This window comes from Bubalus bubalis, chromosome 5, assembly GCF_019923935.1.
Source record: "Bubalus bubalis isolate 160015118507 breed Murrah chromosome 5, NDDB_SH_1, whole genome shotgun sequence".
Taxonomy (NCBI): domain Eukaryota; kingdom Metazoa; phylum Chordata; class Mammalia; order Artiodactyla; family Bovidae; genus Bubalus; species Bubalus bubalis.
In genome coordinates this window covers 1,192,212-1,213,444 of record NC_059161.1, presented here as the reverse complement: position 1 = coordinate 1,213,444, position 21,233 = coordinate 1,192,212, and the positions used below count along the sequence as shown (strand labels likewise).

General features: G+C 63.8%; 1 protein-coding gene across 3 annotated transcripts in view; it reads left to right on the top strand.

Moving 5' to 3' along the window:
* PKP1 (plakophilin 1) overlaps window positions 1-20,093 on the top strand; it is a 40,120-nt gene extending 20,027 nt beyond the window's left edge. For 2 of the 3 annotated variants that reach the window (XM_006078448.4, XM_044942609.2), the window contains exons 3-14: window positions 5,283-5,677; window positions 8,013-8,157; window positions 9,311-9,518; window positions 9,969-10,146; window positions 11,660-11,774; window positions 12,557-12,712; window positions 13,296-13,472; window positions 14,506-14,659; window positions 14,964-15,150; window positions 15,974-16,058; window positions 16,284-16,387; window positions 17,754-20,093. In XM_006078448.4, the coding sequence (XP_006078510.1) occupies window positions 5,283-5,677; window positions 8,013-8,157; window positions 9,311-9,518; window positions 9,969-10,146; window positions 11,660-11,774; window positions 12,557-12,712; window positions 13,296-13,472; window positions 14,506-14,659; window positions 14,964-15,150; window positions 15,974-16,058; window positions 16,284-16,358 (1,875 nt within the window). In that variant the 3' untranslated portion in view covers window positions 16,359-16,387; window positions 17,754-20,093. The remainder of the gene's footprint in view (window positions 1-5,282; window positions 5,678-8,012; window positions 8,158-9,310; window positions 9,519-9,968; window positions 10,147-11,659; window positions 11,775-12,556; window positions 12,713-13,295; window positions 13,473-14,505; window positions 14,660-14,963; window positions 15,151-15,973; window positions 16,059-16,283; window positions 16,388-17,753) is intronic. The other variant, XM_044942610.2, reaches the window with a different exon arrangement.
* The last annotated feature ends 1,140 nt before the right edge of the window (window positions 20,094-21,233 follow it).

Sequence of the window (21,233 nt, the reverse complement as noted above, 5' to 3'; positions counted from 1 at the left end):
CTCAGGTGCGGTCTCTCAGGAGTCCACCCTTCGTCTGAGGTTCCAGGGGTTATTTCACGTGGGGGCCTTGGAAGGGTCAGGGGTCCCCAGGATGAACCACCACTGGAACCAAGGAGCTGCCTCTGGGTTCAAAAGAGCCTGGGGCTCCAAGAGGGTGCAAGGACCGTGCCTCGGACTGGTCTGAGCCCGTGAATAGTGGCTGACGCTCAGGGGTCCTTTGCCTCTTGGGCCTGTTGAGAGCTGCCTCTGAAAGGCAGTCCCCTGCCAGGGGGTCCTTCCCAAAGTGAAGCGGAGATGTCTGCATGTGAAACCCAAAGTCCCAGTTCCCCTAGGGGAACTAGGGGGTCAGGAGCTGAGGAAAGCCTGTCTCAGATGTGCAGAGCGAGAGTTTCAGAAGACCCAATCTCTCCCACAGTTCAGTGATGGAGCAGGAAGCAGGATGTGAAGGCAGACCTGGGTGCTGGAGCTGAGTACCTGAGCTGGGTGCTGGAGCTGAGTACCTGAGCTGGGTGTTGGAGCTGAGTACCCAAGCTGGGTGTTGGAACTGGGTGCTGGAGCTGAGTACCTGAGCTGGGTGTTGGAGCTGGGTGCTGGAGCTGAGTACCCAAGCTGGATGTTGGAGCTGGGTGCTGGAGCTGAGTACCTGAGCTGGGTGCTGGAGCGGGAGCTCACACCATTGTTTCTTCAGACATCACGTGTCGTGGAGGTCAGCTCTCAAGGTGTGGGATGACCAAGTATACCGGCCCCGCCCCCTGCCCCATCACCGGGAACAGCAGAGCCGTGGTAGCCTGATGCCTGCCGTTCCGAGAGCAGACGTGCGCCCAGAGCCCAGGACAGCAGGATGCTCCTTTTCAGGGCCGCGACTTCTCTCTCTGGAAAGAGCAGCGCCTTGAGACAGCCCCATAGGCTACAGCCTGGAGCATCACAGGCTCTTCTCTTCAGGCTTCACAGTCCAAATACTTCAGAAGACCTCTCTGAGTTACCATGACTGTTCTCACCACCGCCTGGTCTCTGTGAGCCCCGATCCCACCCTCCCAGGTTACAGGGAACACTAGCCATTGTCAGCCAGCTCTCTGGTGAGATCTCTGCTCCCAGAATGGACCTCAAAACTTTCATTTTATCCACATTAAACAAATCAGGCACTAGAAGATGCCTGGCAGCTGGCATCGGTGATTCCAGATCTCCGTGTGCCCCCCTGCAGCCTGCGAGCTGGTCACCCACCAGCAGCGTCCAGTTCACAAACCAGGGCCCCGAGTGGGCACTGTTGTCTCTGGGTGCAGGTGATGGGCCCCTGGGGCAGCTTCTCCCGGCCTGGGGGACCACAGGGCAGGGCACCCCCCACAGCCGCCTCCGGCCCAGACAGCAGGGCCTCCGAGCCCAGGCCTGCTGTCTGTCCTTCACGCTCTGCACCAAGCCCCATGCCTGGGAAGGAAGGGAGGCTGGCCCAGGGCAGGCCGCTGCTCTCAGCCAGGGAGGGAGTGGTGCGCCCGAGGGGGCAGGGACTGGCACGCCCCCGCCCAGGTTCCACCTTTGGTGACTCAGGCCGGTGGTTCCCACGCTGATGCAAATTGCCGAGTAAGCAGTCACCCCATCCCCGGGAAGCTCCCCACGCCCTGGGCCCCGAGTTCCCTGGAAGCCCTTGCTGGGAGGGGCTCTGTGCCCTCCAGACCCCTGGGCCAGTGCGCCACGTGGGAAGGCCCCTGCCGCCTGCGCTGGCTGTGGTGCCATCCTGAGTGCTTCCAGGAAGATGGCGGGCTGTGGTCTGTCTGCTCCCCTGGGCGGGGCCCTGGCTGGGTGCTGAGCGGGTGCAGTGAGATGGCAGGAGAGGTCTGTCCCCGAGGCGTCTCCAGTCTGGGTTCTTCAGGAGCCCCTCACCAGGCCAGGAGGGTGAGGACCCCATGAAGTGGCCCCAGCTGGCTCTCACTGAGGGCCTCTGTGGTGACTCTCTGCTGGGCGTGTCTGGGCGGGAGGGCCGGGTGTGTCCACCCGGAGCTGGTTTGCCCAGCCCCACCTGCCCGGTGAGGCTTGGTTTCAGGATGGGCTAACAGGCAGGACACAGACCTCCTTTTCATCCAGGCCTGCCCTGTGCACCTCTGGCTGCCGCAGTCCAAGAAGCGGGGGGAGATGGGGGGTGCCTGCACTCAGGGGCTTGAGGCCCCGGTCCAGGTTGCTTTACTGGAGTCTAGTTGCCCATAGGACCGGACTCCTCGCCTCTGAGGACTTCCCGATCTCAAGAGGGGTGGGAAGACAGCTTACGTTGAGGAGATGGGTTGGGGGGCACTCAGATGTGGGCAGAATTCCCCACTTCTCCACGAAGGAAGGGGAGAGGGAGAAAAAATGGGTTACGAGAGCTCAGTCATTAGCTGAAGTGGGAGCAGAGCAGGGCCTGGCCCGGCGAGGCTCACTGGGTGGTTCCGGTACAGAAACATGTCTGTCCGGAGCCCCCCAGGTGTCCGCAGGCTGCTCTCTGGTCAGCTCTGCTCCCAGGCTCTCCCAGGGTTCTAGCCTCTGGCATGTTCTGAGACATCTGAGGCTGGCCTTTCCCAAGGAAGCATGAGATAACCAGACCACAGTGTGCGTGCGTGTGCGTGCATGTGTGTGTGCATGTGTGTGGGGGGTATGTGTGTGCGTGTGAGCATGTTTGTATGTGTGTGCATGTGTGTATGGGTGAGCATGTGTGTGTGTGCATGTGTGAGCATGTAGGGGTGTGAGCATGTGCACGTGAGCATGTGTGTGCACACGTGTTTGTGAACATGTGTGCGTGCATGTGCATGTCTGCATGTGTGAGCGTGTGCTCATGTGTGAGCATGTGCGTGCATGTGCGTGTGCATGCACATGTGAGCATGTGTGTATGTGTGCATGCGTGAGCATGTGTATGCACGCGTGTGAACATGTGCGCACACGTGAGCATGTGAGAGCATTGCGTGCATGTGCGTGCGCATGTGTGTGCATGTGTGAGCGTATGTGTGCATGTGAGCATGTGTGTATGTGTGTGTATGCGCGTGTGTGTGCTCACTGTCCTTTGTAGGCAAAGCCGAGGGCACTGCCAGCAGACCGCTGTCTGTGCGTGGGGTGAGCCGGGCGCCCCAGCCTGGCTAGCTCTGAGCTGCCCGCTCCTCGGTCTGGCGGGTGGCTGCTCGGGACCCGCGAGGCAGCGTTGGGAAGTGCGCGGGGCGTACTCCCTGGCCACAGCGGCTGTGAGGTGCTCCTGGCGATTAGGGCCTGGGGGCCGGCGCAGCACATATCCCGCAGTGCTCAGGGCATCGTGGACAAGGAAGAATTGTCCTGCCCGCTTAAGAAACACGGCGCCGTTCCATCAGAAAGCTGCCTGTGTGGGCGGACCAGGCTCCTCTGCCTTCCGTGCTCCGAGGCCGCGGCCTGAGAGCAGCCCCACCCCTCCTGGGCCGCCCTGGGTGAGGCCTCGGGCCCCTCTTGTGCCTGAGCAGCCCGCGGTCCGAGCACCAGGGTAGCCCGCAGCCGCTGCCCTACCGTCAGCCTCACCCTGTGCCGCGCCCCGCACACCTCCTCGCGTCGAGCTCTCCCTGCCGCCCAGCACACTGAGCCCCCGTCCTTTGGGGCAGGTAGAAGAAAGGGGCGAAGGTCACAGGCTCCAGCTAGGATGCCGGCATCTGCGTGTGCTGGGCTTGGACCCCGGGACCGTTGGAACAAGGGCCGGGAGTGTCGTCTCTGAGGACAGGCAGGCTCTGGGCTGCATTTCCATTTAAGGCTCAGCCTTCGCTCCAAGGTGCTGCCATCCGCTTCCTCGCCAGAGGAGGGGGGGCGTGGCCTCCGGCCCGCCGCCTGGGGGCCGGCTTCCTGTTTCTCACCTTCCGAGTGTCTCCCGTGTGCCACGCGGCGTGCCAACCGCAGACGCCCAGACGGCAGCACGCCCCGCTGACCTCTGTCCCTTCTGGTCGCTTGGCGCCTCCCCCACCCCACACACCGTTGGGCTTGGCTGGTTTGACCCAGTTTGGGGGTGAGCGCCGCGCCTGCCTGGGTGCACACCTGCCGGTGTGAGCAGAGCGCACTGGAGCACCGTTGCCAGGGTGACCGGGGGCTTCTGAGCTGGTGTCACCGCTGACCGGAGCTTGACCACAGTGGCGTCTGCCCCAAAGGCTCTCTGTGCGGGGCTAGGGGGGCCTGGCCGAGCGCCGGTGGCTAGACCTGGGTGGAGGGGACGCACTGGGCTGCCCGACCACGCCCCTCTGCGTGGGCGTGTGTGTGCACGCGTACACGCACACACACCCACTCATACTCACTCACAGGGTGGGGCAGGCAGGCTCTGGGCCCCAGCTCACCCCGGCACAACCGAGTCCGAGTCGGCCCTGGTGCTCGCGCTTTTTCCAGCGCGTGTGGGTCCTCTGGCCTCCGGGTGAGTCAGAGCCGGCCCTGCGGTTGGCTGTTCTGTTCCGTGAGGCCGCCTCTTCCAGCCCCCAGCTCTGCAGGCTCTTCCCAGGGTGCCCGCCTCCCCGCTGGGCTCACACGGAGCCCTGGGGACACCTCACCATCCTCTAAGTTTGCCATTCTGTTGAGCCTTGCCCGCCGCTCCCCTGATGCCCGTCTGACAGCATAGCCCTGGCTACCCTGTGCCCGCTGCAGCCCCGGGCCCGCCTCGTGGGCGCCGGGGACCCAGGAGCAGGATAACCCCCTTGGCCTTGGAGGGGTCCCCCAGAATGCCTTCTTGCCCTGGTCAGCAGGAGGCGAGGTGAGGAGTTTAGCAGAGAAACGATAATGGGAGAGTGCTTTCAGAGTGGGAGCAGTCCCCCGCGGAGCACAGGCGGCCTCGGTGATCTCGGGAGCTGGGGGCGTCTGCACAGGACACATGGTGGCAGGGCCGTGGCTGGGGATGTGGGTTCAAGCCCCACGGTTGCACTTCCCTCCGTGCGAAAGCGCCTCTCCTCCCTGAGCCACCAGCTCCCCTCTGGACCAGGCCTTCTGGGAGCGGGTCAGCGGCAGTCTAACCTCTTCTGGCTACAAGCCACAGTAAGCAGCACGCTTTACACACAGCCCAGCCCTTCTACATGTGCTGCACTCATATCTTCTAATTCCAATATGTATTATTTGATCCCATTTTTATTTAAAACGATGGTCACAGTCTGCTAAATTGATTTCCTAATCCATAAGGCGTCACAACCTGCAGTTTGAGAAGTCGTCTATGAGAGGCTGGTCAAGGTTCCCCCCACACCAGACATCCCAGGACCCTCTGAGCGTCACTGCGGGGGTGGCGGGCAGCAGATCCTGGGTGGGGACCCCGGCTGAGCCTCCCTCCACTTCTCCCCCAGATATACAATGGAACCCTCAAGCGGGAGGCTGACAACAGGCGCTTCAGCTCCTACAGCCAGATGGAGAGCTGGGGCCGGCAGTATCCGCGGGGCGTCTGCACCGCTCCGGGCGCCGGCAGCGACATCTGCTTCATGCAGAAGATCAAGGCCAGCCGCAGCGAGCCCGATCTCTACTGCGACCCCCGGGGCACGCTGCGCAAGGGCACGCTGGGCGGCAAGGGCCACAAGACCACCCAAAGCCGCTACAGCTTCTACAGCACGTGCAGCGGCCAGAAGGCGGTCAAGAAGTACCCGGGGCGCCCGCCCTCCTGCACCTCCAAGCAGGACCCTGTGTGCGTCCCTTCCACCTCCTGCACCAAGGACCTGTCCTTCGGCCACTCCAGGGCCAGCTCCAAGTGAGTACCCACGGCGAGGGGCGGGCGGAGGACCGACTGCTGGCCCCGGGGTCTCAGCTGCAGGGGAGGCAGAACTCGGAGAGCGAACAGAGGCATCAAGCGTGTGGATTTTAAGGGGCCTCCGGTGATGAGTGGGGGAGGAGGGCAGTGAGGGGCTGGCTGGGCCAGTGATCCTCACAGTGTGTGCCTGTGACCAGTAGCCGCGGTGTCACCAGGGAGCTTAGGAGGAAGGCTCCTCGGCAGGCCACCCAGACCTCCGGCTCAGAGACCCTGCTGGGGCTGCAGCCTGCATCGCCAGCCTGCAGGCAGTACAGACTCTGTCGGGGATTGAGGCTCCCTGGGCTTGGGGGGTAATCCTCTCCCCACCTTCTGAAAGAGCAAAGGAGTGCGCCCTGGGGTCAACGACAAGAAAGGGGTGGGGTCTGTCTTACAGGGCAGAAGACAAAAGCTGGCAGGATCCAGCGCTGGGGAGCTGCCCATAGAGAGCCTTGGGCACAGGTCGCTCTTGGGCCCCATGAACCTCGGAGCTGCCCTCGGTCCCCACCAGGGTCCCATACTTGTTTCCTTGATGTTTGCTGAGCGTGGATGGTCTGTGGGTGGAGCAGGGAGACAGCATGGACTGAACAGCCTGGGCCGCCTGCAGCTGCGGGGTTAACCGCCTTCCGCGGGGCCTGGGGGCACTGCAGTCCTTGTGTCTGACCCCCAGAGCCCTTCCAGACTAGGAGCTGGGGAGAGATGGGCTTAGAGGGGCCAGGTAGCTCGCCCAAGGCCACACCACTGCCACACCTTCCGCTGCTCACCACACTGTCCTGGCTGTCGTAGAGCTAGCCCTCTCCTGGCTGCCCAGAGGCCACACAGGTCATTAGGATTCTTTGGAGAAGGACTTAGAGGCTCTCTCCCTTGGAGACGGACCAGCGCCGCGTCTGGCCCTGCCTCGTTTCCCCAAACCGGAGGCCCCGAGAGGACAGGGTCGGGTGAGCCATGCGGGGCGTGAGTGGCAGGCTGTGTGGAGGTGAGGTCTGACCGGCAGATGCTGGGCGGTGTTCTCCTGACGCGGTGGTCACCACTGACAGAGGTTCAGGGGCTCGTCTCCAGAGGCGGTCTTTCCAGAAACGGAGTTGGGCGCCTGCGGTGGACGGGCGTGAGGCTGGGACTCATGAGGTGCGGCTGCTCTAGAAATGCTGGGAGGATTTCTAGGGGCGGGGGCTGGGGCCAGGAAGAGGCTGCCCTGCTGTCTGTGGGAACCAGAGGCTGGGGAGGCGGCCTGCCCTCAGCACCGTGGGAGCTGGAGCAGGTCCTGGAAGGAGGCCTCCTTTCCCCAGGGGGGCTCCCAGCCGGGTGTCTGCAGTGAGGGGAAGGGACAGAGGCACCCGAGCCCCGATCAGGGCGCAGTGTGGAGCGCAGTCTTGCTGGAGCAGACGCGAGTTAGGGCTGGAAGTGTACGAGTGATGGCAGAACCAGATTGTTGGGTTAGAACAGGATGGTTCTAGTTTTGTGGCTCCAAAAATGTGGATTATTGGCCATTTTGTGTGGTTCGACCTAACACATGCCCTTGGATATAAGTTTGAGACTGAACTTGAACTTGCAGTATGGAGAAGCTGCTGATGGGGACAGCACAGCAAACAGGGTGTCAGAACCGCTCACCTGGGAACGGGCATCACACTCTGGATGGGAGCGGGTGCTTGGAGAAGACAGCCAGTGGGGCTGGGTCTCACTGTCGTCCCAGTGAGCGTGACCGTGGTCAGGAGGAAGGCGGTGACCGTGAGGATGGGAGGAGGAGTAGGTGTGGGAATGTGTGTGTCAGAAAAGTCAGCTTGACTTGGGAATGGAGGGTGGAGGAAGAGAGGGACGTGGGTGGATGGCTAGATGGATGGATGAGGGATGGAGGGAAAATGGACGATGGATGGATGGATGGATGATGGGTGGATGGAGGGATGGATGGAAGATGGACAGCAGATTGAGGGAAGATGGGTGGTGGATGACGGGTGGGTGGAGGGGGGGCGGGAGGAGGGGTGATGGAGGGATGCAGACAGACGCACAGGCTCCCAGCATTCTCTTCTGTTTTCCCAGCACCAGACACAGACGTGAGAGATGGCAGGGTGGGTGGGCGCTTCCTCTCAGGAGTAGGGCAGAGCTTCTCAGTACAGAGGTGACTTGCCCGGTTGGGCATGACCAGCCAGCAGGGCCTTGTCCCTGCAAGCACTCACCGCGGGGTGAGCTGTCTGCTGCTCTGGGGGAGCTGTCCACTGTGGGAGTGGGGCCGGCCCCTTCCAGCTCTGGGGCGTGCATGGGGACCCCGAGCCCCTGCAACCCTCCGGCCCGCCCATGCCCCCAGGATCTGCAGCGAGGACATTGAATGCAGCGGGCTGACCATCCCCAAGGCCGTGCAGTACCTGAGGTCCCAGGACGAGAAGTGCCAGGCCATCGGGGCGTACTACATCCAGCACACCTGCTTCCAGGACGAGTCTGCCAAGCAGCAGGTCAGCAGCCGGGGCCTGGGGGGCAGCCTGAGCCTGCCCCAAGCCGGCGGGGGGCATTTGCTGTTGGCTCCTCGTCCCCCTGCCCGGCTACCCAAGGCCGTGAGTGTGCCTGGCACTGCCCAAAGTCGGGGGAACGTCTGTGGAGGGGACGCCACTCAGCCGTTGGTCGTAGAGGAGACCCTGGAGTGACAGCCACGGGCTCAGAGGAAACCCCTCCTCAAATTCACTAGGGGAAGGACAGCTCCCTCCCCTCAGCTTCCTCCCTGCCCTCTCTGATTCTGTCTCTCTGTCCCTGTCTCTCTCTTTCTCTGTGTCTCTGTCTCTCTGTCTCTCTGTCTGTCTCGCTCTCTGTCTCTCTCTCTGTCTCTGTCTCTGTCTGTCTGTCTCTCTCTCTCTGTGTCTGTCTCTTGTCTGTCTCTGTCTCTGTCTCTCTCTCTCTCTCTGTCTTTCTGTTTCTCTCTCTGTCTCTCTCTCTGTGTCTGTCTCTCTCTGTGTCTGTCTCTCTCTCTGTCTCTCTGTCTTTCTGTCTGTCTCTCTCTCTGTCTCGTCTCTCTCTCTGTCTCTGCCTCTCTCTGTCCCTTTGTCTGTCTGTCTCTCTCTCTGTCTCTCTCTCTCTCTGTGTCTGTCTCTCTCTGTCTCTGTCTCTCTGTCTCTCTCTCTGTCTTTCTGTCTTTCTGTCTGTCTCTCTTTGTCTCTCTCTGTCTCTGCCTCTCTCTGTCCCTTTGTCTGTCTGTCTCTCTGTCTGTCTCTCTCTGTCTCTCCCGTGGTTGAGAGCAGGGCTGTCTGTGCCTCCCAAGCGTGGCCGGCAGGGAGGCCTTGTCATGGCCCCATGCAGCTGGCAGGCTCCTAGCGCAGGGTCCGTGTGCGCAGTCCCTGCCACAGCGGGAGGTGTCCCCACGGGGGTCTCCCCACCACAGGACTCTGAAGCGTGCCCTGTGTGGTCCTCACCGCAGGCCCCCAGGAGGAACATGGGACTCAGGAGGGGACTGAGGGCTCCCTGCGAGGCAGCAGGGCCCCTTGCCCAGTGCTGCCTTGGCCCCCGCGTCTCCCCAGGCTGCCCGTCTGTCTGGGCGTTTGGCTCAGAGTGACGCGGCTCCGGGCGGCGGGTCTCCAGCCTGGCCTGAGCCCTGCCCGGCGCGGTGCTATCCCGCAGGTGTACCAGCTGGGCGGCATCTGCAAGCTGGTGGACCTGCTCCGCAGCCCCAACCAGAATGTGCAGCAGGCCGCAGCTGGGGCCCTGCGCAACCTGGTGTTCCGCAGCACCACCAACAAGCTGGAGACGCGGCGGCAGAACGGCATCCGCGAGGCGGTCAGCCTCCTGAGGAGGACCGGGAGCACCGAGATCCAGAAGCAGCTGACTGGTGGGGGCCTGGCCGCGGGAGCTGGGGTGGGGGCAGCTGGGGGCCAGGACAGGGTGAGGGCCGGGGGCGGCCTCGGGAGGACACCCCTGGAGTCCCACAGACCAGTGCTGGCCAGGCTAGTAGTGCCCAGCTGGTGCCCTGGGTATTGGGCCCCTCTGTGCGCCCATCGACCGTCCGTGTGGTCTGAGGTATCTGAGGAGAGAGGGCAGTGTGTCCAGGTGGAATCTGTGTTTGGAGAGACGGAGACCGGGAGAAGACCCCAAGGGGTCGGAGCTTTGGCTCAGCCACTGTGTCCCGTTGACCCGCACAGAGAAGCCCCAGTGCTCTGCCCTCGAAATCCTGCCGCCAACTGGCTGAGATGGGGCAGGGGGGCACAGGGAAGGGGTCAAGGGGGGCGGGGTCCAGCAGGGCGGCCCTGGGCCTGGTCCTGCTGAGCCTGCGGTCCCCCAGGGTTGCTCTGGAACCTGTCCTCCACCGATGAGCTGAAGGAGGAGCTGATTGCCGAGGCGCTGCCCGTGCTGGCTGACCGCGTCATCGTCCCCTTCTCGGGCTGGTGCGATGGCAACAGTAACCTGTCCCGTGAGCCCGTGGACCCCGAGGTCTTCTTCAACGCCACCGGCTGCCTGAGGTGAGGGCAGGGGTCCAGCCGGCCAAGCCCAGGCTCAGAGGGGCTGGGGGTGAGGGCCTGGACGAGGCTCGGACCCCCACCTGCACTCAGGGGGCCTGAGCCAGGAGTCTGAGTGGAGACGCGTGGATCTGAATGTCTGAACTGGCTCAGCCCTCCCGCACCCCGCCGCCCTGGCTCTTGCGTTCTTGAAGAGCGTCTTTGAGAGGCTAGTGTGCTGACGGCCCCAGTGCGCCACCTCCTGGCTGTGACGCTAATAGCGTCTGCCATGTTCCCGGTGTGGAGGGCTCTGCTTTGGCCAGAACTTCCTGGGTTCTGCCCCAGCCCATGGCAAAGGCCCTGGGGGCTGCTGGTGGAGGGACTCGCCTCTGGAGGTTGGGGTGGTGGGTACTGACGAGGAGCAGACCGCACTCAGGGTCACGCCTCCCTCTAACAGCAGCCTCCGAGGAGCCGAGGGGAGAGGCTGGGGAGGTGCAGAGCCGGGGTCATGGAGGCCTTAATGGGGCAGCTGCAGGCACACCCCACCTGCACCAGGAAGGGGCACCCAGGTTACCCAGGGGTGAGCCCACTGCTGGGGGCAGGACGCCGCCTCCAGGGAGCCTCCAGCCCCCTGTCCAGCAGCCCCAGGCAGGGCCAGGTGGGTGGAGCCCCGGGCCCTGCCCAGAACGTGCCACGAGGGTCCAGTGTGTGCCAGGCTGCGAGCGGCATCAGAGCCCTGGACACATAGAAGTTCTCGGTCAGGGAGGCACAGAGAAGGGTGAAGGAGCCCAGGGAGACCCCGCCCCGGCCTCAGGCAGGCCTGAGCAGAGCCTCGTCTCATCTGCTTCCCTCTCCATTTCTGTCCTCTCTCCCTGCCTTCCTCTCCCACCACGACCTCCAACCCCTCCCTGTGACCTCTGCCCACTCCCCGTGACCTCCACCCTGTGACCTCTACCCCTCCCATGACCTCTGCCCACTCCCTGTGACCTCTGCCCCCTCTCCATGACCTCCACCCCTCCCTGTGTCCTCCACTTCCTTCCTGTGACCCCCCTGCCCCTCCCTATGACCTCTCCCCTCTTCCCATGACCTTCACCTTCTCCCCATGACCTCCACCTCCTCCCTATGACCTCTACCCCTCCCTGTGATCTCTACCACCTGACCTCTGCCCTCCCTATGACCTCCACTCCTCCCCATGACCTCCACCCTCTCCCCATGACCTCTATCCCTCCCCATGACCTCTACCCCCTCCCTATGACCTCTTCCCCTCCTCTATGATCTCTAAACCCTCCCTGTGACCTCCACCCCCTCCCCATGACCTCCACCCTCTCCATATGACCTCCACCCCCTCCCCATGACCTCTGCCCTCCTCATGACCTCCGCCCTCTCCACATGACCTCCACCCCACCCCTTGACTTCCACCCCCTCCCGTGACCTCCACCCCTCCGCATGACCTCCACCCCCTCCCCATGACCTCCACCCTCCATGTGACCTCTGCCCTCTCCCCGTGACCTCCGCCCCTCCCCGTGTCCTCCACTAGGAACCTGAGCTCCGCAGACGCGGGCCGCCAGACCATGCGCAACTACACGGGGCTCATCGACTCGCTCATGGCCTACGTCCAGAACTGCGTGGCGGCCAACCGCTGTGACGACAAGGTGAGTGCGGCCCCAGAAGGCCCACAGAGCCGCCTGCCCACCCGCACTCTGCACACCTGCGCGGACGGGCAGAAGGGGAGACGGAGGCGGGAAGGGGGACGGAGGCTGCAGTCCGTCCATACGGCAGGAGGAGAGAGCCGGCCCCGGGGGGCTGGCCAGGCACCGTGACCCCCAGGTCCTGCATGCGCTTTCCCTGGAGGGGACTCCGTCTCCTGCTCCTCTGTCAGCTGTGGCCACAGGCCTCCGGAGAGAGCCGGCCCCAGGGCACCAGCGAGTGGCAGAGGACAAGGGGAGGGGTGGAGGTCACAGTGAGAGATTGAGGGCGTGGGGGGAGACGAAGGAGGGGAGAGGACAGAACGGAAGAGGGAAGCAGATGAGGCCCCAGGAAGGAGAGAGAGACCTTTCAGGCGGGGAGGTCCTGGGACTCGAAGGCTTTGAGGAGGAGTTCAGGGTCGCTCCTGCAGGCTGTCTCCAGAGCCAGGCTGGTCGTGGGCACGCTGGCCGAGGCAGCAGAGACAGTGGCCGTGGCCTGTGCCTGCTGCCGACCAGGCCTCCCGTAGGTGCCTCATGGGGGTCATCTCCCCGGGAAGCAGGTGACTTTGGTCCTATTTCAGAGCTGAGGAAACTGAGGCCCAGAGCGGCCGGGCAGGTCACTGGTGCTCACACAGCCGCGGGGGCAGGGCCGCACGCTCAGTCCCAGGCGGCCGGGAGGGGGCCTTCCCCAGCCGAGCCAGGCGTTCGGGGGCGGGCGGAGGCTCAGGCCGTCTCTGCTCGGCCCCCAGTCAGTGGAGAACTGCATGTGCGTCCTCCACAACCTCTCCTACCGCCTGGACGCCGAGGTGCCCACGCGCTACCGCCAGCTGGAGTACAACGCCCGCAACGCCTACACCGACAAGGCCTCCACCGGCTGCTTCAGCAACAAGAGCGACCGCATGATGGTGCGTGCCCGTGACCCGGCACCGCCGCCCGTCCACCTGGCCTCTGCCCCCGGAGCCCGAGACTGGCCCCCAGGGAGGGCCCCTGCCCCGCCTGGCCGTGGGCCTCGCTGCACCAGGAGCGGGAAGGGCCTCCTCTCGCCCACGACACAGGCCCTGTGTGCTCGGGGCGAAGGAGCCAGAGCCGCCTGCTGGCAGGCCTCCTCTCCCCTGTCTTCTCCCTCGTTCCCGATGAGGGGGCTCAGCCTGGCGCCCACTTCCTCCTGAGCCCCCAGGTCTCCCCAGAAGCAGAGAGATGCTGGGGAGAAAGGGCTGGCCACCTTCTTTGGGCAGGCCGTGCAAGCCAGACCCTGCACCACCCCTGCTGGCCGGGGAGTGAGGGAGGCATCCCCGTGTGAGAGCCACAACCTCACTGTGGGAGGCGGGGGCCCAGCTGGCGGGGAGTGCAGACGGCTGTGTGCCTGCCGGGAAGGTGGAGGGCCTGGGGGAGGGGGCAGCGGGCAGGCCCTCCTCCGGGAACCACGATGCTGAGGCCAGAGGAGCAGGGTGCGTGGGGTCAGCCCTGCAACCTTCCTCTTGTCCCCAGAACAACAACTACGACTGCCCTCTTCCCGAGGAAGAGCCCAACCCCAAGGGCAGCAGCTGGCTGTACCACTCGGATGCCGTCCGCACCTACCTGAACCTCATGGGCAAGAGCAAGAAGGATGCCACCCTGGAGGCCTGCGCGGGCGCCCTGCAGAACCTGACTGCCAGCAAGGGGCTGGTGAGCGCCCCCGCCTCGCCCCACCCATCTCTCCACCCTGGTCTGACCCTGGCTGCCCCTTCCCACCAGCCTGAGTCAGGGAGGGATATGCGCTGGGCTCCGGGCCAGGCCCGAGGCAGCTGAGGGGGCTGGAACCCCCAGCCCCACTGGATTCTGTCTGTAGGATCCTCTCTGCCTCCGGGCTCCCGGCCTGGACTGGGCTCAGGCTGTGCTGGGATCCGGGCACAGCTGAAGGCTCTCCTGCGTGCTGAGCGGACAGTGGTGGACATAGAGGGCTTGGGGTGTGGGCAGGTCCAGCGAAAAACATGGCAGAACTGGGGGAGAGTTGAGGCCAGAGGCAGTTTGGGGACATGATGGACTCGGGGAGGGTGGGAGGCAGGCCTGCAGCTGCCCTTCCACCCTCTCTGCTCAGGACGGAAGGGTCGGGCGGAAGGGGGTGAGGGTGAACTCAGAGTCAAAGGGGACCCACCCCACTGTTAGAGGGTGAGTCTGGACCAGGTTACGGCCAGCGTGGCTTTCCTGCCAGTGGCCTGGATGGGCTGCCGTCCTCTCAGGGACCCCGGGTTGCATCTCCATGCAGCACAGGCCCATTCGTCCACCCTCAACTCGATGCACAGTTAGCACAGAGGCCGCAGGCCTGCAGGAGACGGGCGGCCCTTCTTTAGGTGGCGGGTACCCTCGATCCCAGGTTTCTCGTGACCAGATAGTGCTGGGAAGCAGGAGGGAGGCCAGGTGGCAGCCACGGGCACCGGCCACTCCCGGGAGTTGATTCTGGGCCCCTTCCACGGGGGGCGAGGGGCAGGGACGTCCCTCACCAGACCCGCCGGGCTCAGGCTGCCCCCGGCAAGCCGCAGGTGCATTTGCCTGGGGCATTGTTCTGTAGCCGCCCAGGTGGGAGCAAACGTGTGTCTGTCTGTGCTCCCAACACGGAAGAGGAAGTTCTGGGGTCCCTAAGGTTGCGGTTCCTGGTCCCCTCCTGCCTGCTGTGGGCCTGGGGAAGCCCAGCGAGGGCCTCACGTGTTCCCTTTCTCAGATGTCCAGCGGCATGAGCCAGCTGATCGGGCTGAAGGAGAAGGGCCTGCCCCACATCGCCCGCCTCCTGCAATCTGGCAACTCGGACGTGGTGCGGTCTGGAGCCTCGCTCCTGAGCAACATGTCCCGCCACCCTGCACTGCACAGGGTGATGGGTGAGTACCCCTGGGGCTCAGGCCCCCCCCTGCTGGAGGGACCCCCACTCTCCAGAGCCTGCTGGAAAGTCCCCCTCTGACCTCTCCCTGGGGGAGCATCCCGGAGAGGGAAGCTGGCCCGGGAGAGGCTTGGGCGTAGGAAGGGGCAGGTCACCTGGGCAGGGAGCAGATGCGTAGGTTCCATCGGGTCACCAGCCTTGAGTGGGAGGTTCCTGGCTGGGAGCCTGGCTGAGGGCAGCCTAGGACTGGGCCCACGGGACCCCTCAATCACTGACCCCGTACCCGCCCCTCCTTTCTCTCCCAGGGACCCAAGTGTTCCCAGAGGTGACCAGACTCCTCACCAGTCACACTGGCAACACCAGCAACTCGGAGGACATCCTGGCCTCGGCCTGCTACACCGTGAGGAACCTGATGGCCTCCCTGCCGGGCATGGCCAAGCAGCACTTCTCCAGCAGCATGGTCAACAACATCATCAACCTGTGCCGCAGCAGGTGGGTGGGGGGTCTGCAGGCGGGGGGAACTGCAGGTGGGGGAACCATAGGTGAGGGAACTATAGGTGGGGGGGACTGCAGATGGGGTAACTCCAGGTGGGGGCCTGCAGGTGGGGGGAACTGCAGGTGGGGGAACCATAGGTGAGAGAACTATAGGTTGGGGGGACTGCAGATGGGGTAACTCCAGGTGGGGGCCTGCAGGTGGGGGGAACTGCAGGTGGGGGAACCATAGGTGAGGGAACTGTAGGTGGGGGGGACTGCAGATGGGGTAACTCCAGGTGGGGGGAACTGCAGGTGGGGGAACCATAGGTGAGAGAACTATAGGTTGGGGGGACTGCAGATGGGGTAACTCCAGGTGGGGGGGATTGCAGGTGGGGGGGTGGGGGGGGCAGGGCAGCACGGCTGCAGCAGCAGCAGGTGGCGTGGAGGATGGCGGGGCCCTGCAGAATGGGAATTGGCGGGGAGGCCCAAAGGAGGGAGGTTCCAGAAGCTGAGGCCTAACTCTCAGGCCCCGGGCAGCACCTGTCCGGCTGGGAACCAAGGGACACTGAGTCCCGTGGACCGCCAGGAGGCACGCAGCAGCAGCCCCAGCTCTGCAAAACTTATCTGGTCCATGGAGCTCTGTCCTCCCAGGACAAGGCCAAGAGACAGGACAGGGCCCCAAAGAGAGCCCCGGGTACCTCTGAGCGGGCAGAGTGGGGTGTGCCCACTGTGAGGAGTGCCTGCCAGCCGGGCTGCCCCACGGGGAGTGAGGGGGAGAGGGCAGAGGGTTGGCTCATCTTCAGGTGGCCAGTCTCAGCCCCGGTGAACTTCCGCCCCACAGCACCTCCCCCAAGGCTGCGGAGGCCGCCCGCCTCCTCCTGTCCGACATGTGGTCCAGCAGGGAGCTGCAGGGGCTGCTCAGGCAGGTAAGGCCTCACCCCGCCTGGCCCTGCCGGCGCGCTCGCCCACTCTCGGGAGGGAGAGGCCAGCCCCTCGTGACGCGGTCCAGGGGCTGACCTCTGCCCGGGGCTGAGGAGGTGTGGCGGGCGGGGCTGTCGTGGATGTGGAAGCGTGCTGGGGGCAGCCTTCGAGTGCGGGGACGCCCGTGGTGCCTGCCCCCGGGTGTCTCATGCAGCTGCTGTCTCCTGCAGCAAGGTTTCGATAGGAGCATGCTGGGGACCTTAGCCGGGCCCAACAGCCTCAGGAACTTCACCTCCCGATTCTGAGAGGGGCCGCCTGCACGTTCAGCTTGCAGGTAAGAATCGCCCCCTCTGGGGCAGGGGCACCTCCAGGCTCCCTGCCGGAGTCCCAGCCAGCCTCAGAGAGAGAGGCCCGGCCCTGCTCCCTAGGGACGCAGAAGCGGTCTCCGGTCTGTCTGATATAGGGTCTGTGAGCACTGCCGGGTAGACTGCCTGGCCAGTGACTGTCCGACATAGGACATTCAGCTCAGTTCAGTCCAGTCGCTCGGTCGTGTCCAAGTCTTTGCGACCCCATGGACTGCAGCACACCTGGCCTCCGTGTTCATCACCAACTCCCAGAGTTTACTCAAACTCATGTCCATCGAGTCGGTGATGCCATCCAACCATCTCATCCTCTGTCGTCCCCTTCTTCTCCCGCTTTCAATCTTTCCCAGCATCAGGGTCTTTTCAAATGAGTCAGTTCTTCACATTAGGTGGCCAAAATATTGGAGCTTCAGCTTCAGCGTCAGTCCTTCCAATCAGTATTCAGGACGGATTTCCTTTAGGATGGACTGGTAGTATCAACAGGCCAGAGGTCTGGACAGAACTGCCGGGCACAGTCGTGTAGGTTGCTCACTGCACAACCCGGGGGTGACCACTTACGTGGACTGCAGTGTGAATGGCACCCCAGCAGTGAAGCAATATGTGCTTCTGGGTTTGGGCATCTGCAGTTAAACTCTTCTTCTTACAAGCCACTGTCCAGTCTCTGCAGCGTGCCTAGCATGGACAAACTTGTTTCTAGCTGACAATTCTAGGGACCAAAAACTCAGATCCAGCATCCCTAACAAGGGCTCCTAAGCCTTAGCCTTTCCAAGCTCACCTGGGATGCTTGCTCAACCACACACGCCTGGTCCCAACCCCAGCAGTCCTGACTCAGTGGCTCCAGAGTGAGGTCCAGGAAAATACATTTTAAACAAGCATCCCAAGGGATTAGGGCCACGTTTAGATGCTCAGACTGGCCTGGTCAGCCCTGGAGGGTCAGCAGAGGTGGCCCCACCTGCAGAGAGCCAGGCATGAGGACAGGGCCTTCTGAGTTGAAGGGACTTCTGGGCACTCCAGTGGCCCGGGGCGTGCTGGTGGGGCAGGGGCCGCAACTTCAATCCAGACGAAGGTGCCTTCAGACCTCAGACCGCCCACCTCCTGGCAGATGCGTCCCAACAGCACAAGGACAGGCACAGAGCGAGCCCAGCCAGCAGGCGCCTGGCACATGCGATCTACCACCGGGGGGACATGTGGGCGTGGGGGGGCTCTGATCCAATGCACGCAACCTGCGAACGTCTCAGGGGTGGCCCTGACCCCAGGCTTGGGCGTGTCTGTGTGGACGTGCTGGGAGGGGACAGCTGGTGAGACCGGGGTGCTCACTGGAGGTTTCTCCTTTTCCAGACGTGATCCGACCAGCTGAGCAGACCTGGGCCTTGCTGCGGGCGTGTCTGTCCACCTGCACAGTGTTTGGAGATGTTCAAAGCCAGCCAAGAGCACACTGGGACGCTGCGGTGGATAAAAATATTTTTAGATTCTTTCTTTTCCTTGGGGGAACTGACAGGCAGTGGGGGTGGGGGAGGGGAGCCGGGGGCTTTCTTGAGTTAAGGGGGCTTATGTCTTGATGTTAATACTTCTTTCGCTGAGAAACAGTATATATACATATGTATAGTGTGTGTGTGCATGCGTGCATGTGTGTGCGTGCGTGTGGAAGGCAGGCCCTGGAAGCGCAGGACCGGGTGAGCTGCGGGCTGAGCTCATAGACGCGGGTGACCTGTGCTTGGGGTTTTGCTCCCCGTCATCCCGAAGTATGGGTGCCGGGCCCTCAGCAGCACCAGGCCCACGGGGAGTCCTGCAGGGTCAGGTGGGGGAGTGACTGGGGCTGGGGCTCACCCCCTGCCACCCACCCCAAGGGGCGGCTTTGCAGGAAGGGAGGTTGGCGGGGCTCAGTGTATCTGCTGGGAAATTTGGCATGGCCGTGCGGCTCTCCCACGGGGCCTGGGGCTGGGGCTGGGCGGCTGTGGGGTCTGCTGGATGGGCCGGGACAGGCAGGCTGGCTTTGCTGCGTGCAGTCTGCCAGGAGAGTAGGTGCCGGGGGGCAGCCGACCATTCCTGCGGGCCGTGTACCCATCAGAGCAGGCTCACCTGGGAGCCCTCGCCTACAGGGGCGAATAATCCACGTGTTGGGGAGGAAGGAGGCAGAGTGGTATCAAAGCCCGCGAGCCGTGGGAGACCGGCAGCTCCATCCTCGTGTTCCCAGTGGAGGAGCTGGCCTGGGTAGGGCAGGGGTCGGCCCCCGGGTCCCGAGACCTGCTGAGACCCCAGCGAGGCAGGGTTTCAGAGGAAGGCACTTGGCTAGGAAAGGGAGCCGTCAAGTCAGGGATCAGCCAGAGGCCGCCTCGCCTTCCCTGACGCCCAGCTGCCCATGACAACTGCAGAGAGTATGATGAGGAGCCTGCCAGGGGCACTGGCCACCCCAGACCCCCCGACTTGTATGAGCGTAGAGCAGGCCCTGGAGAGGGCTTGGGAAGGGCGCCCCATCTGCAGCTGAGACAGGGCAGGCCTTCTGGCCGCAGCCCCTGTGCCCAGCGGCGACTGGCCGCCTGGCCCTGCCCGCCTCATACCTCCTCCTGCTGCGTGTCCCCCCACCGTCCCCCGACCAGCCCCACTGCTCACCCCGGCAGTCAGATCCCGGCCCCGAGGACCTCCTGCCGGAGTCGACAGCTGGACAGGCCAGGTCGGCGCAGACCCGTGATGGCGGGCCACACAGCCGGTGTTCTCTGCTGCTGGGCTCTGTGCCACGTCCGCCCCGTCCCCCGTGACGCAGGCTCGTCTCCCTCTCAGGCCCACGGGGAGCTGGTTCCAGAAGACCGTCCCCTCTGCCACTCCCAGGGCCCCAGGAGACTTTGTTTTCTCCAAGAAACATGTGAGGAGCCAGGTGGTGTTGCCAACCCTTAGGATACATCAGTGATGAGAGACCACACCCCATCCACATGGCCCACATTCTCCTGGACGAAAGAGGGGGTCTAGGGTCCCCAGCTTTAGGGGTCCCCAGAGAGAGAGCACCGCCCAGTCCAGTCAGGGCTAGAGGGAAGGAGTCGACAACCAGGGGGTCTGTGGCAGTGCCAGGGAGGGCCCCCGCCTCTGCCGGGGGGTGGGCGGTGTTTCAGTGGGCCGGGTAGACAGGCCAGGCCTGGTTTGGCCATCTCTCTCGTGACTTCTGCAGTCAGCTGGTCAGGCTTGTCACTTTAGAAGAGGCAGACCTTTGCAGGGGTGGGTGGTGCTGTGGATGAGGCTCTAGAGAAGGAGCTCGGGGTCTGCAGGCCCAGCTTGGGCTGGAAGGACATGTTGGCCTCATGCTGCTGGGCTCGATGCCCGAAACAGGACGTTCCAATGCAGGGTCAAGTGGGGGAGGGCCCAGACCACGGGGGTCTCCCTATGCAGCCCCGACCCAGGGCTTAAGGCGGACGGGCCACTGGCCGGCAGACCCGCCTGGTGGGCCCAGCCCAGCAGCGCAGACCCAGCTGCTCCCGGACCAGAGGCGGAGCTGCTCCTGTCTGCCTGGGGCTGAGTGGAGCCAGGGGCAGGGGAGGGAAAGGGGTCCCTTTGCAGCCTGCTCCTGCCCCCCGCTCTGTGTCTGTGGGAGAACTGGGCACTGGCCAGGCCTGTTTCCCTGTGGGGTACACTGTGTGTTTGCTTTTTTGGAAATATAGGAAATCAATAAATTGCTGGCGTTTCTTTGAACATTGTTGAGCAGTGGATTACTGGGGGAGCCACTAAGGCCCCAGGGGCCACTCACGCCTCCCTGTGCCAGGCGAGGACTCTGAAGCCCAGACTCTGTGGCAGCCTTTATCTTACAGATAAGTCCCCTTTGGGAGGGGACAGACGCACCCAACTCCACACAGGTTGTCCAGGGAAGCACACCCAGGCAGGCCCCTGGAAAGCGGACCTCAGGGCTGAAAGAGGAGCTCGCATTTCCTGAAGGCCTGTTCTCCCCGGGTCCTGCAGGATGGGCTGGGGGCTGCGGCCTCAAGAGGCCCACGAGGGACAGGACAGACACAGGGGACTTCCTGAGTCACAGGGCGGAAGCCCCAGGTGGTGGCGGGACCCGCGGCTGTGGGCTCCCTGGCTGGAGGGGCCTGGGAAGGCTTAGGGCAGGCTGGAGAAGGACCTTTCCCTGCCTGGGAGGGCGGTGACCTTTCTGAGCCTGTGACCCTGAGCCCTGAGTCATCCCTCAGTTGGGGACACGCAGCAAGGCCGGGGGAGGGCAGCTCCGGGGGAGGAGGACCACCTGTCTGTGGCCCAGACTGTTGACGCTCTGGGTCTGGAGCCTCCAGAACATGAGATCAGACTGCAGATTCGAAGTCAGTACATGATTAATTGGTGAACTGCCATTAAAGCGAGGGCTTCCCAGGTGGCTCAGTGGTAAAGAACTGCCTGCAACGCAGAAGACGCGGGTTTGAACCCTGGGTCGGGAAGCTCCCCTGGAGGAGGAAATGGCAACCCACTCCAGTACTCTTGCCTGGAGAGTCCCATGGACCGAGGAGCCTGGCAGGCTGCAGTCCCTGGGTGAACAGGCACTCACATATTAAAGCAGAGTGTATGTACGGGAAAGCACACAGCTGCGGGGCGGGCAGCTTTGTGGACCTCCACCCGCCAAGCGCTGGCCTGCATGTCAAATTCAGAAAGTGAGCAGCTCCCAAGGCCCTCGGGCCCCCTGCCACGCGGCTGCCCTTCACTTGCTGTAAACAGCTTGGGCTCCCCCAGGGCCCCATCCTCTGCCGCTCTGCACTGCAGCGCTGCTGTGAGACGGCCTGTCCACGACGACCCTAAGGCGCAGACGCAACGTGGCCTGCTGTCCTCAGGCCGGTGTGTGCGACCGCA